Source organism: Rana temporaria, chromosome 2, assembly GCF_905171775.1.
Source record: "Rana temporaria chromosome 2, aRanTem1.1, whole genome shotgun sequence".
In the NCBI taxonomy this organism is placed as follows: Eukaryota; Metazoa; Chordata; class Amphibia; order Anura; family Ranidae; genus Rana; species Rana temporaria.
In genome coordinates this window covers 465,707,994-465,726,880 of record NC_053490.1, presented here as the reverse complement: position 1 = coordinate 465,726,880, position 18,887 = coordinate 465,707,994, and the positions used below count along the sequence as shown (strand labels likewise).

At 48.4% G+C, this 18,887-nt stretch overlaps 1 protein-coding gene across 4 annotated transcripts in view; it reads right to left on the bottom strand.

Annotated features, from left to right (window-relative positions):
- Positions 1 to 18,887, bottom strand: part of PIR (pirin) — a 96,173-nt gene that overhangs the window by 32,300 nt on the left and 44,986 nt on the right. For all 4 annotated transcript variants that reach the window (XM_040338666.1, XM_040338668.1, XM_040338665.1 and 1 more), the window contains exon 6: positions 14,596 to 14,680. In XM_040338666.1, the coding sequence (XP_040194600.1) occupies positions 14,596 to 14,680 (85 nt within the window). The remainder of the gene's footprint in view (positions 1 to 14,595; positions 14,681 to 18,887) is intronic.

Sequence of the window (18,887 nt, the reverse complement as noted above, 5' to 3'; positions counted from 1 at the left end):
TTGAGAGACGGTAAGGAAGGATGGAATATTGGCCCCTGGGACAATAGGTCCGGCCGAAGCGGAAGGGACCACGGTTGCCCCACGGACATCCTTACAATGTCCGTGAACCAGGCCCTTCTGGGCCACGCTGGAGCCACCAGAATCACTGGTCTTCCTTCCGACTTTACCCTGCGAAGAAGACGGGGTAATAATTGCAGCGGAGGAAACGCATACATTAGGGAGAACTGGTCCCATGGGAACACCAGTGCATCCGTGCCGTAAGCAAGTGGATCCCTTGTCCGGGACAGAAAGTTGCCCACCCTTGCATTGAACCTCGATGCAAAGAGATCGACATCTGGTGTTCCCCACCTCTGACAAATGCTCTGGAAGATGTCGGGGTGAAGAGTCCATTCCCCTGGAAGCACCTGTTGGCGGCTTAGATAGTCTGCTCGCCAATTGTCTATTCCCGGAATGAACACTGCAGATATGCATGGGACATATTTCTCTGCCCAGGTCAGGATTCGATTCACCTCTCTTTGGGCTGCACGACTTCTTGTGCCCCCCTGGTGATTTATGTATGCCACGGCAGTGACATTGTCTGATTGAACCCTGACCGGAAGACCCTTCAACCTGTCTGACCAAGCTGACAGGGCTAGATAGACTGCTCGAATTTCCAGCAGATTTATGGGTAGAGACCTCTCGGAGGCTGACCATTTCCCCTGGAGAGACAAACCTCCCAGGACTGCACCCCAGCCTAGCAGACTGGCGTCCGTGGTCACAACCTGCCATGTCACGGGAACAAAGGACTTCCCCTTTAGCAGGTTCCGGGGAACCAGCCACCAACAAAGGCTCTGCCGGACTGACCGGGAGAGAGACATAGGGAGATCCAAGGCTTGAACCTTTTTGTTCCAAGCGGACAGAATGGCATGTTGAAGCTCCCTTGAGTGGAACTGCGCAAATGGAACGGCCTCGAACGAGGCTACCATCTTTCCCAGTAACCTCATACAGAGGCGAATGGGAGGCTGACGCTTTGCTTTGACTAGTTGAACTAGTTCTCTTAAAGCCTCGAACTTCCTTTGGGGCAGGAAGACCCTTTTTAGCTTTGTGTCTATGAGTAGACCCAAATATTCGAGCCTTTGCACAGGCATTAAGGCTGACTTGTCCAGGTTGAGAACCCAACCCATGGATTCCAGAAATTTTACGGTTCTGTGTACCGCTGAGTTTAGATCGGCCACTGACCGATCTACTACCAATAGGTCGTCTAGATAGGCTACTATGGATATGCCTTGAGACCTTAGATAGGCTAACAGTGGAGCCAATACTTTCGTGAAAACACGAGGAGCGGTGGCCAGACCAAAAGGTAAGGCCACGAACTGGAAGTGGCGCTGATTTACCGCGAAGCGAAGCAGCTTCTGATGGTCGAGAAAGATAGGAACGTGCAAGTATGCGTCCTTTATATCGATGGACGCTAGTAGTTCCCCTCCTTGCAGGGAGGCCACCACTGACCTGATCGATTCCATCCGGAATGATTGGACCTTTAGGAACTTGTTTAAGGCCTTGAGGTCCAGGATGGGTCTTACATCCCCGTTTGGTTTGGGGACGGTGAAGAGATTGGAATAAAAACCCCAAACCTTGTTCTTCCACTGGCAGTTCTCTGATTACCCCTTGGGATAACAGATGATCTAAGGCCAATGCTAAGGACCTTCTTTTGCCGAGGTCCTTTGGGACGTTCGAGGTTAAGAAGCGCGGTGGAGGAAATTCGCTCAACTCCAGCTTGTAGCCCCCGGAGACCGTAGAGAGGACCCACCTGTCTTGGATCCTGTCTAGCCAAGCCTCCGCAAACAGCTGAAGCCTTCCCCCCACCCGGCTGAGTGGGGGAGAACCTTCATAATGCTGACTTAGTTGCTGGCTTGGCCTGTGGCTTACGGTTCCAAGGCTTTTTGGAAGCCTGAGGCTGGCCCTGTGGCTTCCCACCTGCATTGAATCGTCCAGGAGGCTGTCGGAACTGCCTGGTACCGGAAGTACTAGGGATAGGAGAGGAGGATCTCTTAAAGGAGGGGGAACCCCTAAACCTTTTCTTTACTGGCAACAGTGTACTTTTGCCCCTGGAAATTTTCTGAATATAAGCATCCAGATCTTCCCCAAACAAACGCTCTCCATGAAAGGGAAACCCCGCCAGTAATTTTTTACACGGGGCTTCAGCAGACCAGTTCTTCAGCCAGAGTAACCTGCGCATATGAACTAGCGAGAGAGTGAGACGTGAGGACTGCTGAATGGAGTCCTTAATAGCATCTATGGCAAAACATAATGCTCTGGGAAATTCGGCCAAATTCTGGGCCTGTTGTGCCGGCAATTCCTTTAAGACCCCTTTAAACTGGTCTTTCAAGGCCTGGCAAATCCCAATAGCCGCAATTGCAGGCTGGGTTATTCCTCTCGCCGAAGCAAAAGAGGTTTTTAATAAAGTCTCTAATCTCTTGTCTGTCGGATCTTTGAATACCAGAACGTTGTCTACTGGACAGGTCAAAGATTTGTTTACGCAGGACACAGCTGCGTCAACCTTGGGGATGCCCCATTTTTTAGTGAATTGTTCCTCCATGGGGTATAAAACCGAAAACTTCTTAGGAGGAAGAAAATATCTATCTGGATGTTCCCAATCCTTGTAGATAAGCCCTTCCAGCAGGGGGTGAACCGGGAAGGAATAATTAGCTTGAGGAGCTTTTAAGGAGCCTAAAGACGAGACTGCACTTGAAGCTGGCTCTGAAAGTGGCAACTTGAAGGCCGAACGGACCATCTCAGTGAGGGACTGGACCAACAATTTTTCGGATTGCGACGCCGAAAAGGGTTCTCCCAAAGTGGAATCCTCAGAGTCCACTACTTCCAGCTGACCTTCTGCCAGATCTCCAGAGGGTAAATCAACCTCTTCTGAGGATGCATGCCCCAAATCGAGGGACTCCTCAGAGGGAGAGGGGGACCTTGTGCGTTTTTCCCTTGAGAGAGAGGATGCAATCAAGGTCGCTAATCTCTGCTCCAGACCCCCCATAGCTGAGGCCAGAGCCTCCTGTGTCACAAAAACTGGAGCAGGTGGGACAAGGGCAGAACAGGCATCTGACAGCCCTGATGGTTCACCCTGGGCCTCCTTCAATTTTTCAGGAGAGGAAGCAGCCGCAGGAGCATGCCCGAGATCCTCTGAGCCAGATGGCGATCCCTTTGCTTTTTTGCTTCTAGTCCCTGAGCCTTTAGCCATGATAAAGCTGAGGTACTCACAATAGTTGCAACTACTTGCGAACCTATAGACCAGCACTGACGCTGCTATTTGATGGTTGGCAAGGTGCAGAGCCCACTATGCGCCTTAAGCAGATGTCACTGTCCACCACCAGTACTAAATACTGAAAGTATGTGCACAAGATCTCTGTGTCCACCGTCAGCCAGAACCAGTTAGGTGGACTGGAGCATATAAGGACTAGGTGTAATCACCTGACCTGCTCTGTCCTGTAATCTCAAGTCTCATAGAGAACAGCTGAGATAGACCCAATGCGCGCATGCGCACGCGCGCGCCGCTGTTAGGCGTGCACCACGAGGCTACGCGCGCACACGTAGCCGCACGCACGCACATGTCGTCACACGCATCTCACAGAGCACGCCGCGCACATTCGTGCGCACTGAAGCAGCGTACAAAAAATTCATTTGTGCGCGCGCGTGCGCCTAAGACACATCAATGTCGCACGCGCATGACGCTACGCGCTCATGCATGAGGATGGAACACCACAGCTCCATGTGAGGACCAGGTAAGCCAAGTGAAGCCAAACATTTTGGACAACTTTTTTCTGCTTTAACCTGCACAGGAGGGGCTAACTACCTGACTAGAGATACCCCTCCTCCCCACAACACACAGGACCATATAGGAGAAGCACAGACAGATAGCTTTAGGCAAACATAATGGCTCAAATAAAGGAAGGTTACTCCTAGGACCAAGTCCTGAAGCACCTTCACTTACCTGATCCAACGCTGCAGGACTCTGCAAAAACAGACAGTCCAATCTTCACCCATCACGGAGAGCAGCGTCTATAGACCTTCAGGGACCGGGGTCCATGGACAGGAACACCACACCCCTGGACCCATATCGCACCCTGTCAGTAAACTTTTGGTATTAGGAAATTGACCAAAGTACTGAATAACCAGGATCCAGCTCTCAAAGAGAAGCATTACAGGCCAAACCCCGTTCTTCTTAACCGGGGCCCGGGTACCGTCCACTTTGGCTCAGAAGCACTTTGGACGGATCCGGATTTCATGGAGGCTTTTTACATCCAATATGGATCCCTCCAGTGGAGCTCCTTGGAGCACATGTTCACTCGTGACCAACACCTTAGACACTGGCAAAAAAACTGAGGCACTCCCGGTATGGGAGGGGTTATATAGGGGAGGGAACTTCTTGCCTTAAGGGCGTGCCAGTGTCCACACCTGAAGGTACTCTCTATAACCCACATAGTAATTACTATGCTTCTCTGTGTCCCGTGATGTACGATAAAGAAATGTAATTAAAAAAAAAAGAACTTTGAAGCAAAATAAGGGTCAATGCCCACCTGCAGCCTCACAATTGCCCATCAATGCAGCTTGATCAATGCCCATCTGCAGCTTCACAATTGCCCATTAATGCAGCTTGATCAATGCCCATCTGCAGCTTCACAATTGCCCATTAATGCAGCTTGACCAATGTCCATCCGCAGCCTCACCATTGCCTATCAATGCAGCTTGATCAATGCCCATCTGCAGCCTCACCATTGCCCATCAATGCAGCTTAATCAATGCCCATCTGTAGCCTCACAATTGCCCATCAATGCAGCTTGATCAATGCCCATCTGCAGCTTCACAATTGCCCATTAATGCAGCTTGATCAAAGCCCATCTGCAGCCTCACCATTGTGCATCAATGCCCATCTGCAGCTTCACAATTGTCCATTAATGCAGCTTGACCAATGCCCATCCACAGCCTCACAATTGCCCATCAATACAGCTTGATCAATGCCCATCTGCAGCCTCACCATTATGCAACAATGCAGCTTGATCAATGCCCATATGCAGCTTCACAATTGCCCATTAATGCAGCTTGACCAATGCCCATCCATAGCCTTACAATTGTCCATCAATGCAGCTTGATCAATGCCCATCTGCAGCCTCACCATTGCCCATCAATGCATCTTAATAAATGCCCATCTGTAGCCTCACAATTGCCCATAAATGCAGCTTGATTAATGCCCATGTGCAGCCTCCCCATTGCAATGAATGCAGCCTAATCAATGCCCAACTCAGGGAGGGGGTGGGATGAGCCTCCTTAATACAAAGTCCCGCCTCCTGGACTGGCTACTATGATAGACAGAACATTGGTCCAATGCCGGCCCAGGAGACGACACTTCCTATTATAGAGGCCGCTGAGTAAACAGGAGATTCTCGCTGTATGTAATCTGACGGCGCTCGTCCTTCCCCCTTCCCCCTTCCCCGTTCTCTCCAAGGCAGCCCAAATTGCAGTATCGGCGTATAACACGCACACTATTTGCAACTGATTTGCAGGGTGAAAAAGTGAGTGTTATAGGGCAATAAATACCGTAAATGAATTTACAGCCAAGCGCTTAACACGCCTAAACTCCTGCATAAATTACAAACATTTTAATGTTCTAGCATTTTACCTGCTAAAACACCGCTGCCAGGAGAAAAAGGCATCTAGGAGAGATGAGCGTACAAGGGAAAACTAAAATATTAGGAGGCCAAGTCAAGACACATATCAAAAGGTGCATTTCTCAGGGCTTAAACATGCATACTTGACTTGAAAAATTCTGCATGTCAAAATCATTCCACAGGACAATTGCGTGGTGGTAGTCCATCTGACAGCCTTATGCACAAGGAGAATCAATTTAGAAAATCATCCTCTATGTTGTTTTTTTTAATTTAAGTGTTCTGAGAAGCTTCTGTAAAACGGGTGGGAGCTGAAGAACGAAGATATCTTTTCACCTTGTTTCTATACTCTGGGCCAGATTCTCGTAGAATCGGCGTTGGCGTAGTGTAAGCCATTTACACTACGCCACCGCAACTTACTGGAGCTAGTGCCGTATTCTCCAAGCACTTGCTCCGTAATTTGCGGCGGCGTAGTGTAAATGGCCCAGCGTATGGCCGCGTAATTCAAAGGGGGCGGCTTGTATTCAAATTAAGCGCGCGCCGATTGAACTGCGCATGCGCCGGGCTGAAAAATAGCCCAGTGCGCATGCTCCAGCTCACGACGGAAAACGTCAATGACGCCGACGTGAGCGTCATTGACGTAAAGTCGTATTCAAGAACGACTTAGGAAAACGATGTAACCGACGGAAAAAGACAACGCGGACCCGACGCCATACACCGATGGCATACGGCGGACTGGCGTAAGGTTACCCCTCATATAGCAGGGGTAACCTTACGCTTACGGAAACAACGTAAACGACGAGTATGCAACGCAAATTCGTTCGGGAATCGGCGTATCAGGCTCATTTGCATAGTCAAATGAGAACTAAACGTAAACACCACCTAGCGGTCAGCGTTGTATTGCATTTAGGATCCGACAGTGTAAGTGACTTACACCAGTCGGATCCTAGCCTAATTCCCGCGTATCTTGTTTTGCGAATACAAAACAATGATACGCCGGCGGGAATTTCGAATTACGCCGGTGTATCAGTAGATACACCGGCGTAACTCTTGAGAATCTGGCCCTCTGTCTCTCTCCAGTTTTCCCTCCATAGAAATTTCTGTACTGGTTTACTTATCCCCAAGATTTACTGTATTATGTTTTCAGTTAGTTGTACACGTTGTTCTAGATCAGGGGTCTCCAAACTACGGCCCGCGGGCCACATCCGGCCCGCCAGGCCATTTATTCCGGCCCGCAGCGTGAATCCTTAGTTCCCCTGTTAGTTGTGGAACCTGCGCTGCATATTCGCCCCAGGCAATATGCAGCGCAGGTCCCGCAATCCCTCCCGGCGTCTCACTGTGTGTGTTGGCTGCTGGCTGGGACCACGGCATCCCAGCAGCCAATGAGGTGTTTAGGGCAGACCTGTTGCCGCCTCCCTGCTCCCGCCTCCCGCCTCGGTAACCAGTAACGAGTGTGTAATACCAGCGGGGCGGGAGTCGGGAGATGCAGCAGGTCTGCAGTGCACAGCCAGTGATGGAGAGTGGAGACGCGCTGGACACATGCAAGGAGGGGGGCTGATACACTTGTGTGGGGGTGGGTTGAATGGCGCTGATGGGGCACAAACATCTGGGGGCTGATGACTCTGATGGGGACACACGTGGAGGGGGTTTTTCATACTGATGGGGACACAAATTTTGGGGGACTGATGACTCTGCTGGGGACACACGTGGAGGGGGGGTTTTAGACTGATGGGGGCACAAATGTTGGGGGGCTGACTCTGATGGGGACACAAATGTGGGGGGGGCTGATGACTCTGATGGGGACATACATGTGGGGGGGGGGGGGGGGGGGGCTGATGACTGATGGGGACATAAATGGGGGGGGGGGGGGGGCTGATGACTGATGGGACATAAATATGGGGGGGGGGTGATGACTCAGATGGGGACATAAATGTGGGGGGGGGGTGATGACTCTGATGGGGACACAAATATCTGTGGGGTTTGATGGGGACACAAATGTGGGGGTGCTGGTGGCTCTTATGGGGACACAAACATGTGAGGAGGGGGGCTGATGGCTCTAATGGTGACACAAATATGCAGGCGGGGGTGGGCTGTGATGGGGACACAAATGTGCAGGGAGACTCGGATAAATGATGGGGGGGCTCTAATGGGGACACCAATTTTTGGGGATAGCCTGATGAGTGATGGGGACACAGATGAATGGGGAGACTGATGGGGACACAGATGAATGGGGAGACTGATGGGGAAACAGATGAATGCGGAGACTGATGGGGACATAGATGAATGGGGACATAGATGAATGGGGACACAGATGGATGGGGACACAGATGATGGGGACACAGATGAATGGGGACACAGATGAATGGGGACACAGATGAATGGGAAGACTGATGGGGACACAGATGAATGGGGACACAGATGAATGGGGACACAGATGATGGGGACACAGATGATGGGGACACAGATGAATGCGGAGACTGATGGGGACACAGATGAATGGGGACACAGATGAATGGGGACACAGATGAATGGGAAGACTGATGGGGACACAGATGAATGGGGAAACTGATGGGGACACAGGTGGATGGGGACACAGATGAATGGAAAGGCTGATGGGGACACAGATGAATGGGGACACAGGTGGATGGGGACACAGATGAATGGGGACACAGATGGATGGGGAAACTGATGGATGGGGACACAGATGGATGGGGAAACTGATGGATGGGGACACAGATGGATGGGGAAAATGATGGGGACACAGATGAATGGGGAGACTGATGGGGACACAGATAAATGGGAGACTGATGGGGACACAGATGAATGGGGAGACTGATGGATGGGGAGACTGATGGGGACACAGATGAATGGGGAGACTGATGGGGACACAGATAAATGGGAGACTGATGGGGACACAGATGAATGGGGAGACTGATGGATGGGGAGACTGATGGGGACACAGATGAATGGGGAGACTGATGGGGACACAGATGATGGTGACACAGTTGGATGGGGAGACTGATGGGGACACAGATGAATGGGGAGACTGATGGGGACACAGATGAATGGGGAGACTGATGGGGACACAGATGAATGGGGAGACTGATGGGGACACAGATGATGGTGACACAGTTGGATGGGGAGACTGATGGGGACACAGATGAATGGGGACACAGATGAATGGGGACACAGATGAATGGGGACACAGTTGGGTGGGGAGACTGATGGGGACACAGATGAATGGGGAGACTGATGGGGACACAGATGATGGTGACACAGTTGGATGGGGAGACTGATGGGGACACAGATGAATGGGGACACAGATGGGGACACAGATGAATGGAGAGACTGATGGGGACACAGATGATGGTGACACAGTTGGATGGGGAGACTGATGGGGACACAGATGAATGGGGACACAGATGAATGGGGACACTGATGGGGACACAGTTGGGTGGGGAGACTGATGGGGACACAGATGAATGGGGAGACTGATGGGGACACAGATGATGGTGACACAGTTGGATGGGGAGACTGATGGGGACACAGATGAATGGGGACACAGATGGGGACACAGATGGATGGGGAGACTGATGGGGACACAGATGATGGTGACACAGTTGGATGGGGAGACTGATGGGGACACAGATGAATGGGGACACAGATGAATGGAGAGACTGATGGGGACACAGATGAATGGGAAGACTGATGGGGACACAGATTATGGTGACACAGTTGGATGGGGAGACTGATGGGGACACAGATGATGGTGACACAGTTGGATGGGGAGACTGATGGGGACACAGATGAATGGGGACACAGATGGGGACACAGATGAATGGAGAGACTGATGGGGACACAGATGAATGGGAAGACTGATGGGGACACAGATTATGGTGACACAGTTGGATGGGGAGACTGATGGGGACACAGATGAATGGGGACACAGATGGGGACACAGATGAATGGAGAGACTGATGGGGACACAGATGGATGGGGAGACTGATGGGGACACAGATTATGGTGACACAGTTGGATGGGGAGACTGATGGGGACACAGATGAATGGAGAGACTGATGGGGACACAGATGAATGGGAAGACTGATGGGGACACAGATTATGGTGACACAGTTGGATGGGGAGACTGATGGGGACACAGATGAATGGAGAGACTGATGGGGACACAGATGAATGGGAAGACTGATGGGGACACAGATGATGGTGACACAGTTGGATGGGGAGACTGATGGGGACACAGATGAATGGGGACACAGATGGGGACACAGATGAATGGAGAGACTGATGGGGACACAGATGGATGGGGAGACTGATGGGGACACAGATGATGGTGACACAGTTGGATGGGGAGACTGATGGGGACACAGATGAATGGGGACACAGATGAATGGAGAGACTGATGGGGACACAGATGGATGGGGACACAGATGATGGTGACACAGATGAATGGAGAGACTGATGGGGACACAGATGGATGGGGAGACTGATGGGGACACAGATGATGGTGACACAGTTGGATGGGGAGACTGATGGGGACACAGATGAATGGGGACACAGATGGGGACACAGATGAATGGAGAGACTGATGGGGACACAGATGGATGGGGAGACTGATGGGGACACAGATGATGGTGACACAGTTGGATGGGGAGACTGATGGGGACACAGATGAATGGGGACACAGATGAATGGAGAGACTGATGGGGACACAGATGGATGGGGACACAGATGATGGTGACACAGATGAATGGAGAGACTGATGGGGACACAGATGGATGGGGAGACTGATGGGGACACAGATGATGGTGACACAGTTGGATGGGGAGACTGATGGGGACACAGATGGATGGGGACACAGATGATGGTGACACAGATGAATGGAGAGACTGATGGGGACACAGATGGATGGGGAGACTGATGGTGACACAGATGATGGTGACACGGATGTAAAGCCTCATGCACGCTGGAAGTTTAGCCCCGCTGCATGATGCTCCAGCGTTTAGGTGCCAGCAAAGAATAGAGGAGCACCATTCAATCTTGCTGTCAGCAGTAAGTCAAATTCTATTCTATTCTTCTTCTACTGTGGATTTATTTATAAATTATGTTTCCGGCCCGCGAATATGTGTAAAATATAGAATGTGGCCCTCGAAGTAAAAAGTTTGGAGACCCCTGTTCTAGATTACAGATGTCAAGATCAGAACTTTTTGGCCTGGAGGGGCAAGCGAAAAATGTTTCCAAAGCCAGCAAGAAAAATCCCCGGCCAGATAAATACACTTACCAGCAAGTCAACAAGCAATTTATTGCTGTGTGGATAAATTAGGTCTTGAAGACATTACCCAAGCCTCAAGTAAATATGAGAGCATCTGTGTCAGACAGCAGGTGGAGGCCAGGCCGAGGGCCGTACAGCTGTTTGGCATGTCAGCGTTTCCTATGTTGGCTGACGTGTAGTCCCAAGCACGTGGAGAACCAAACACATTAACACAGCTTGCAGAATCGTGGTGGGACAATTAAAAGATACAATACTAAAATACAGAAATTCCCCCTATATAAAGAAGCAGATTTGGAGTCATCAAGTAAAAAATGCATACATAATGCTACATAAACTCAAAGGACCAGCAGGTTGGTTAATTGGCTCCGGTCTTAATTGGTCCTAGTATGTGTATGTGTGAATGTGAGTTAGGGACTTTGTAAGGTCCTTGAGTGCAAGGACTGATAATATGTAAAGTGCTGTGTAACTTGACAACGTACCTGTAATAAATAAACACCACAAATGATCTTAAAGCGGAGGTCCCACAAAAAAAAAGTATTAAAAGCCAGCAGCTACTGACTTTTAATACATGGACACTTACCTTTCCAGGGTGCCTGCGATCTCAGCAGCCGAAGCCGATCTGTCACTCGAAGATCGGCAGCTGCCGCCGCCATCCTCGGTAAGGGAATCAGGAAGTGAAGCCTTGCGGATTCACTTCCTGGTTCCCTACTGCGCATACTCGAGTCCCGCTGCGCGTCCTCGCTGGTCCCTGTTATCTTCTGGGACCTGTGTGTCTCCCAAAAGACAGCTGGGGAGGACAGAAGAGGAGCGCTGGAAGTGGTGTAGGTCACCTCGATCACTGAGGTGATCTATGCCAGGAAGTGGGAGCAAATACCTGTATTAGACAGGTATCTGCTCCCTCATCCCCCCTGAAAGGTGCCAAATGTGACACCGGAGGGGGGGAGGACTCCAAAAAGTGGAAGTTCCATTTTTGGGTGGAACCCCACTTTAAAAGTAGAGTTTCAGGCCGGGTTCACACTGGTACGACAAATGGTCCGACTTTGGGAGCTCATGACGTGTGAAAGTCAATGTTTTCCTATGGGAGCCGTCTTAACTGGTCCGACACAAGTTGGTCCGACTTTGAAAATGCTCCCTGCACTATTTTGGTCCGACTTTGATCCTACTTGAGCCCATTGAATATCACTGAAGTCGGATCAAAGTCGGATCGCCGTCTTGCCTGATCCGACTTTGGCATGCGACTTGTGCTCTGATGATCGTGAGGGGGAACTCCACACTAAATTAAAAAAACAGCCTGCATGGGTTCCCCCTCTAAGGCCCCGTACACACGACCGAACATGTCTGCTGAAACTGGTCCGCAGACCAGTTTCAGCGGACATGTTCGGTCGTTTGTACGTCCGACCGGACAATTTTCCGGCGGATCGGACAGGTTTCCAGCGGACAAATGTTTCTTAGCATGCTAAGAAACATGTCCGCTGGAAGCCTGTCCGTCGGACATGTTCGGTCGTCTGTACAGACTCACCAGACATGTCCGCTCGGCCGAAAGCCCTCGCATAAGTCGAAGTGATTCGACGCATGCGTGGAAGCATTGACCTTCCAGGGCCGCGCACGTCGCCGCGTCATCGGCGCGGCCACGTCACCGCGTATCGTGTCCGCGCGGATTTCTGTTTGATGGTGTGTACAACCATCAGACAGAAATCTCCGAGCAGACATGTCCGATGAAAACGGTCCGGCGGACCGATTTCATCGGACAGTCCGTCCGTGTGTACGAGGCCCAAGAGTATACCAGGCCTTTCGGTCTGGTATGGATTTTAAGGGGAACCCCCTACGCCGAAAAAATGGCTCCAATGGAGCATACAAACCTGCCATCACACAATTCCTGTCGGAAAATCCGATATCATGTGTATGGGCCTTTAGGTTTACACAGCTCTGGCACACCACACAGCCCCCATCTGGTAGGGTAAGAGATCAGATCTTTCTCTGGTGTAGTGAAGTCACACTTACAGGTGGCAGGAAAAGCAGCACCCTGTTTCTGAGATAATTTGGTCTTCATTACCAGGTGCCTTTTATCTGCTTGACAGGCCCTAATTCAGCTCCCTCATCCTATCAGCTTACTCACTGCACTGTAGCACAACTGACCGATGTATCCCTACCCTAGTCTTAGCTCTGCTGTATGGGACTCCAAGAGACTCATACCAATTCAAAATGTAGGTACTTAACACTGCTTTTACAAACAAACAAACAAAAAAGAAATACACACATATATAGGGAGGCACACTTTGAAGAAGCCTGTAGATACTAGGGGGGTTATTTACTAAAATGGAAATGTGCAAAATCTTGGCCAGCTCTGCAAAGAAACCAATCAGCTTCTAGGGATTATCGTCAATGCTTAAAGTTAAACTAAAGTTGTGGTTTTTTTTGTATTTGTTTAAAAATTACAAACATGCCTATACTTACCTGCTCTGCAAGTGATTTTGCTCAGAGCAGCCCAGATCCTCCTCCTCTTTCTTGGGTCCCTCTTGGGTTCTCTGGCACCTCCCTCCTGTTGAGTGCCCCCACAGCAAGCAGCTTGCTATGGGGGCACCCGAGTCGAGCCACAGCTCTGTGTCCATTCAGACCTAGAGCCACGGTCCAGCCCCTCTCTCTCCTCATTGGCTCACTGACTTTGATAGCAGCAGGAGCCAAAGGCCAATGAAGAGGGAGAGGCTCGTGCAACATCGCTGGATTGAGATGGGCTCAGGTAAGTATTAGGGGGGACTGCATACAGAAGGCTTTTTATCGTAATGCATAGAATGCATTAAGACAAAAAACCTTCTGCCTTTACAACTCCTTTAATTGAACAAGCTGAAGTTAGAAGCCGATTGGCTATTATGCACAGGTGCACCAGCTTGAGTGCTCTAGTTTTAGTAAATCTCCCCATATATAACAGTCATCTGATCAAGAATTTGTTTTGACTCGATTACATGATTCATTATCTATGCAGAAGTTTGCTACAACCCTGAACAAGAGTTCCTAAGGAAAAAAAAAACTGAAATCAGGTTGCTGAGAAACCTTGCTTAATTGCTACTGCTTTCACAAGCACCAGGTCTGTCCATGAGTGCCTCTTCTAAAGCCTCATTCACATGATCGGACTTCCATTGGACTTTTCTGTGGGTTTTGTCCGAATGGGTGTTGCACATGGCAGAATATTTTCAGCCACCTTTCACCAAATCACATGTTTTTTTCAGCTCTTTACCGCCACCCTTTGGGCAACTTTGGCTATTGTTGTCTGACCTTTAGCATTGGTTCTGAGCATGCATGTTTGTACTTTGGAAATTTAGTCTGATGAACTTGTGTACACACGATCGGATAATCCTCCATCGGACATTTGTTGCCGGAAAGTTGGCAAGCATGCATAGTGAACATTGTCCGTTAAAAAAACGAAAACAATTGTCCGATGGAGCATACACAAGACCGCTGCTCTTAAAATTCAACATTAAAACAGTTTTACGGACTTCTAAAATACTGTATTTCACAATATAAGCTCAGTTTACTGGGAAAAATAAGTTTAATATGCAAGACTTTGGCGGGTGTCAAAAGATGTCCACCAAATAGACAAGGAAACTTCCTGCTTTGAAATTGCAGTTTATAGTAAGTATTTTATTTTGTCAATTTATAATGGTTTACCTTTAAGCACCTTCTGAATATGCTTTCCTCCTTTTTCTATTTTAAAATCCAGGTACAGGGTGGGTGTTCGTGTGTAAACCTTTGACTGGAAGAAAAAAAAAAAAAAACATAAAATTACCCATTTAAACTATAGGCTTTAACCACTTCCTTACTGGGCACTTAAACCCCCTTTCTGCCCAGACCAGTTTTCAGCGCTGATGCATTTTGAATGACAATTGCGTGGTCATACAACACTGTACCCAAATTATATGCATGGTTGCTACAGCTATGGGTAAAGTCCATGAAAAAACATGCAGTACACTGAAATAATGGGCCATAAGAACCATGAGGAAGCTCATCTTTCTAAATGATCTCTGTACACTGACATAACATGCGTATCCTTACCATCAAAAGCCCCAGAACTCACAAATTACGTTAATGGACAAGGACATGGGGCAAAGTCGTCATCATAGCCTGAAGATTTTAATAACAAAAGATCTTTCTGGAACAGTAATGTCATCAAAGGCCCGAAGCAATGGAGACGCTTCAAAATTCCAACTGGAAAAGCCAATATACGTCACAGCAGTCTATCCAGGGTCTTGGATGTAGGATCCCCCCTACAAAGTCACAACTGCACCAGAATGTCTTTTTAGATTTTTCATAGGCTGGCAGTGGTAAATACAGAATAACGGCTATAAATGTTAAAAGTATTTTTTTTATTTACAGCCAATGTTCTAGAAGCCACGCTGCGATTTATCGCCTTTCCATGCTGAAGTAACTCACTACATATAAACATTCATTGACCGTTTCAATGTGATTAAGTGGAAGCTAAAGTAGAAGAGACAACTGGCATCAGCCTATACATGTTATCAATTTACATACTTGCTGTCTGGATTCCTTTTGGTCTAACAAAAAGTGAAAGTCATGTGGGGAGGAGGGAGATGGAAGGATGCCGCGCTATAAAAGAAAGAACGCTTTCTTGTGAAATTCGTGTTTTCTTCTGTGTTAGGTTATCATCTGACATAAAGCAAATGTTCTAGCAAATCATGATTTGGAAACACATTGACATTTTATGCATTTTTAGCTCCTTGTGGGAGAGCATGCCTAGGTTATGGCACAATAGGTTTTCACAATATTTCCATAACAAAATGCATTAAGAGGGCAACCCGCCCAATGTTAGATGGCAGAGGGCTGAATTACCAACTGGCTTATTAAAGCTCCCAGGGGTACAGCAGTGACCGTTCTTGTAGCTCCCAGTTGTGCCTCCAAGCTAACTGCCATTTCTGCCTCCTTCAGCTGCAATTCTCTTAGGGCCCTTTCACACGGGGCGGATCAGTAATGATCTGCCTCCGTGTGTCCGTCAAGCTCAGCGGGGATCCTCCATAAAATCCCTGCTGAGCCGTCGGCTGACAGGGCGGTCCCCGCACACTGTGCGGGGACCGCCCTGTCTTTCCTCCACTCTCCCCTATGGGGGGATCGGATGAACACGGACCGTATGTCTGTGTTCACCCGATCCGATCCGCCAGACGGAAGAAAAATAGAATTTTCTTCCGTCCGATTTTGCGGAGCTTTGCGGAGGCGGGTGATTACGGGTGTCAGCAGATGGTCATCCGCTGACATCCGCAATCACATAGGGACCAATGTATGTCCCATTTTCATCCGCAACGGATGGATGAAAATGCGGACATACGGTCCGCACGTCTGAAAGTGGCCTTAATGTAAATTAAAAAAATATCCAACAGTCAGAGTGATACTTCCTGTAATGCTTGCAACAAGTGGGTGGAGTTGAAAATGACTGTGCAGAAAGAATGCCAGTTATGATATCTAAGATAGGATGACCAGACATCCCCGGTTTCAGGGGACAGTCCCCAGATTAAGGACACTGTCCCCGGACCAAGTCTGTCCCCGGTTTTGGCCCCGGATTGGATTTGAACAGGGGCTGGGGAAATTTCAGACAGTTGGTGCACAATTAATAAAAAATTTTTTTTAGAATTACACACCCCCGCTCCGCCGCTCCTACTAGCTATTTTTTTTCCATTATCTGTGCCCCTTTCTGATGACCATGTTCTGGGTGGAGCGGAGGGAATATTTCTATGGCCCCTTTCACATGTGCGGACTGTATGTCCGCATTTTCATCCATCCGTTTGCGGATGAAAACGGGACATACATTGGTCCCTATGTGATTGCGGGTGTCAGCGGATGAACATCCGCTGACACCCGTAATCACCCGCCTCCGCAAAGATCCGGTTTTGCGGACGGAAGAAAACCCTATTTTTTCTTCCGTCTGCGGACCGGATGAACACGGACACACGGTCCGTGTTCATCCGATCCCCCATAGGGGAGAGCAGAGAAAAGACAGGGCGGTCTCTGCACAGTGTGCGGGGACCGCCCTGTCAGCCGCCGGCTCAGCGGGGATATACAGAGCGATCCACGTTGAGCTGACAGAGACACGGAGGCGGATCATTACTGATCCACCCCGTGTGAAAGGGCCCTTAAGTTTCAGGCGCACGTCCATTCATCTCCACTCGCATGTCCTTCTACCTTGGCTCAAGTCCCGGCCAGCCTGCTTATCTCCTTGCCTTCCCTGGCGGAGTGACCTGTGGATGTTAAGTGGGGGGGGGGGGGGGATTTCATCACAAATGTTATCAATCTTAACATGGCAGGTCTTATCCAGAAATTAGGGTAGTGACCTTATCAACAGCCTCCATACACTGTGCATACAGAATTATGGGGAAATCCAAGAGTAGAAAACACAATTCAGTGTATAATATACATACTTGTGGACATCTTGGGGGACCTGCTCTTAGGCTCTGGGCTTAGGAATATACAATTTGCAGACTTATTTTGCAAGATTTATATTTGCCCCATTATTCAGTTTTACAATCTAGGCTGTTTTTTTGTTTCAAAGTATTAGAGTAGGACTCACCAGACATGGGGACCCTTGGCATTTGTGGTGAGCTTATATATTTTGGTAAAAAACAGCTCATGATTTTGTGTGTTTTTTTGGGGGGAAACAAGTGAAAAGTCTTTAACATGCATACTAGGCAACACCAACAGGCTGGAATTGCCATCTATGACTGAATTACATACATTTATTTTATTGGGAGTTTATGTGATAGACCAACACAAAGTGGCACATAATTGTGAAGTGGAAGGAAAATGATAAATGGTTCTTCAAAATCTTTTTCAAATAAATATGTGGAAAGTGTGGCGTGCATTTGTATGCAAGTCTTTTTGGGGATGTCCCTACCAGCTTTGCACATCTAGAGAGTGACATTTTTGCCCATTTTTCTTTGCAAAACAGCTCAAGCTCTGTCAGATTGGATGGAGAGTGTCTGTGAACAGCAATTTTCAAGTCTTGCCACAGATTCTCAATTGGATTTGGACTTTGACTGGGCCATTCTAACCAATGAATATGCTTTAATCAAACCATTACATTGTAGCTCTGGCTGTATGTTTAGGGTTGTTGTCCTGCTGGAATTCCAGGTGAACATATATATTTGCAAAAATAATTGAAAACCATTGATCATTTTCCTTCTACTTCAGAATTATGTGCCACTTTGTGTTAATCTATCACATAAAATCCCAATAAAATACATTGACATTTTTGGTTGTAACATGACAAAGTGTGGAAAATTTCAAGGGGTGTGAATACTTTTTCAAGGAACTGTATCTACAATATCCAGGTCTGTGTGTGATCACAAGAGCTACATTTATTTTGTTCTACTATAATCTGATGTAGCAGATATGGTCACTATTTTATGCTCTTGATTTAAAACTGTACACAAAATTCTTATCCGGTCACGCGTGTAATTATTCATGACCTTGTATGCCGAGGAAATCATGTTCTATGACAAGAACAAACAATGCTGATTTTCATTTTCCAAGACTGAATTGTGTTTTAAAGGATGAAAACAAGGTTTAAAGGGATCCTTTCCTATGCCCGTGCAGGGTAAAGTAAAATGGAATGGTCACTTTATTCCCATTCCACCCCCACCCAGAAGCACATACCTTCCCTTATTCCTGCACTGCTCTGTTCAGACCAGGGAAAGTACTGCCAGTACTGCCAGGATCAGGGAAACAAAGCTGGTGTAAGCTCTAAACTGGCTTGTCAGAGACTACACAGGGCTAGGGGCTCCTTCTACACTCCCATGCGACAGTGCATGGTAGACCATGAGACAGTAGCACTATCAGAGGAGAGAGTGAGGGAGTCATCTGTTATCCATATCAAATAGTGCTGGATATTTCACTTTCTTCTCAGCGACTGCACTGCTGCTTCTTTATTGTGAAATCACAGGTTGATATGGGTTCAA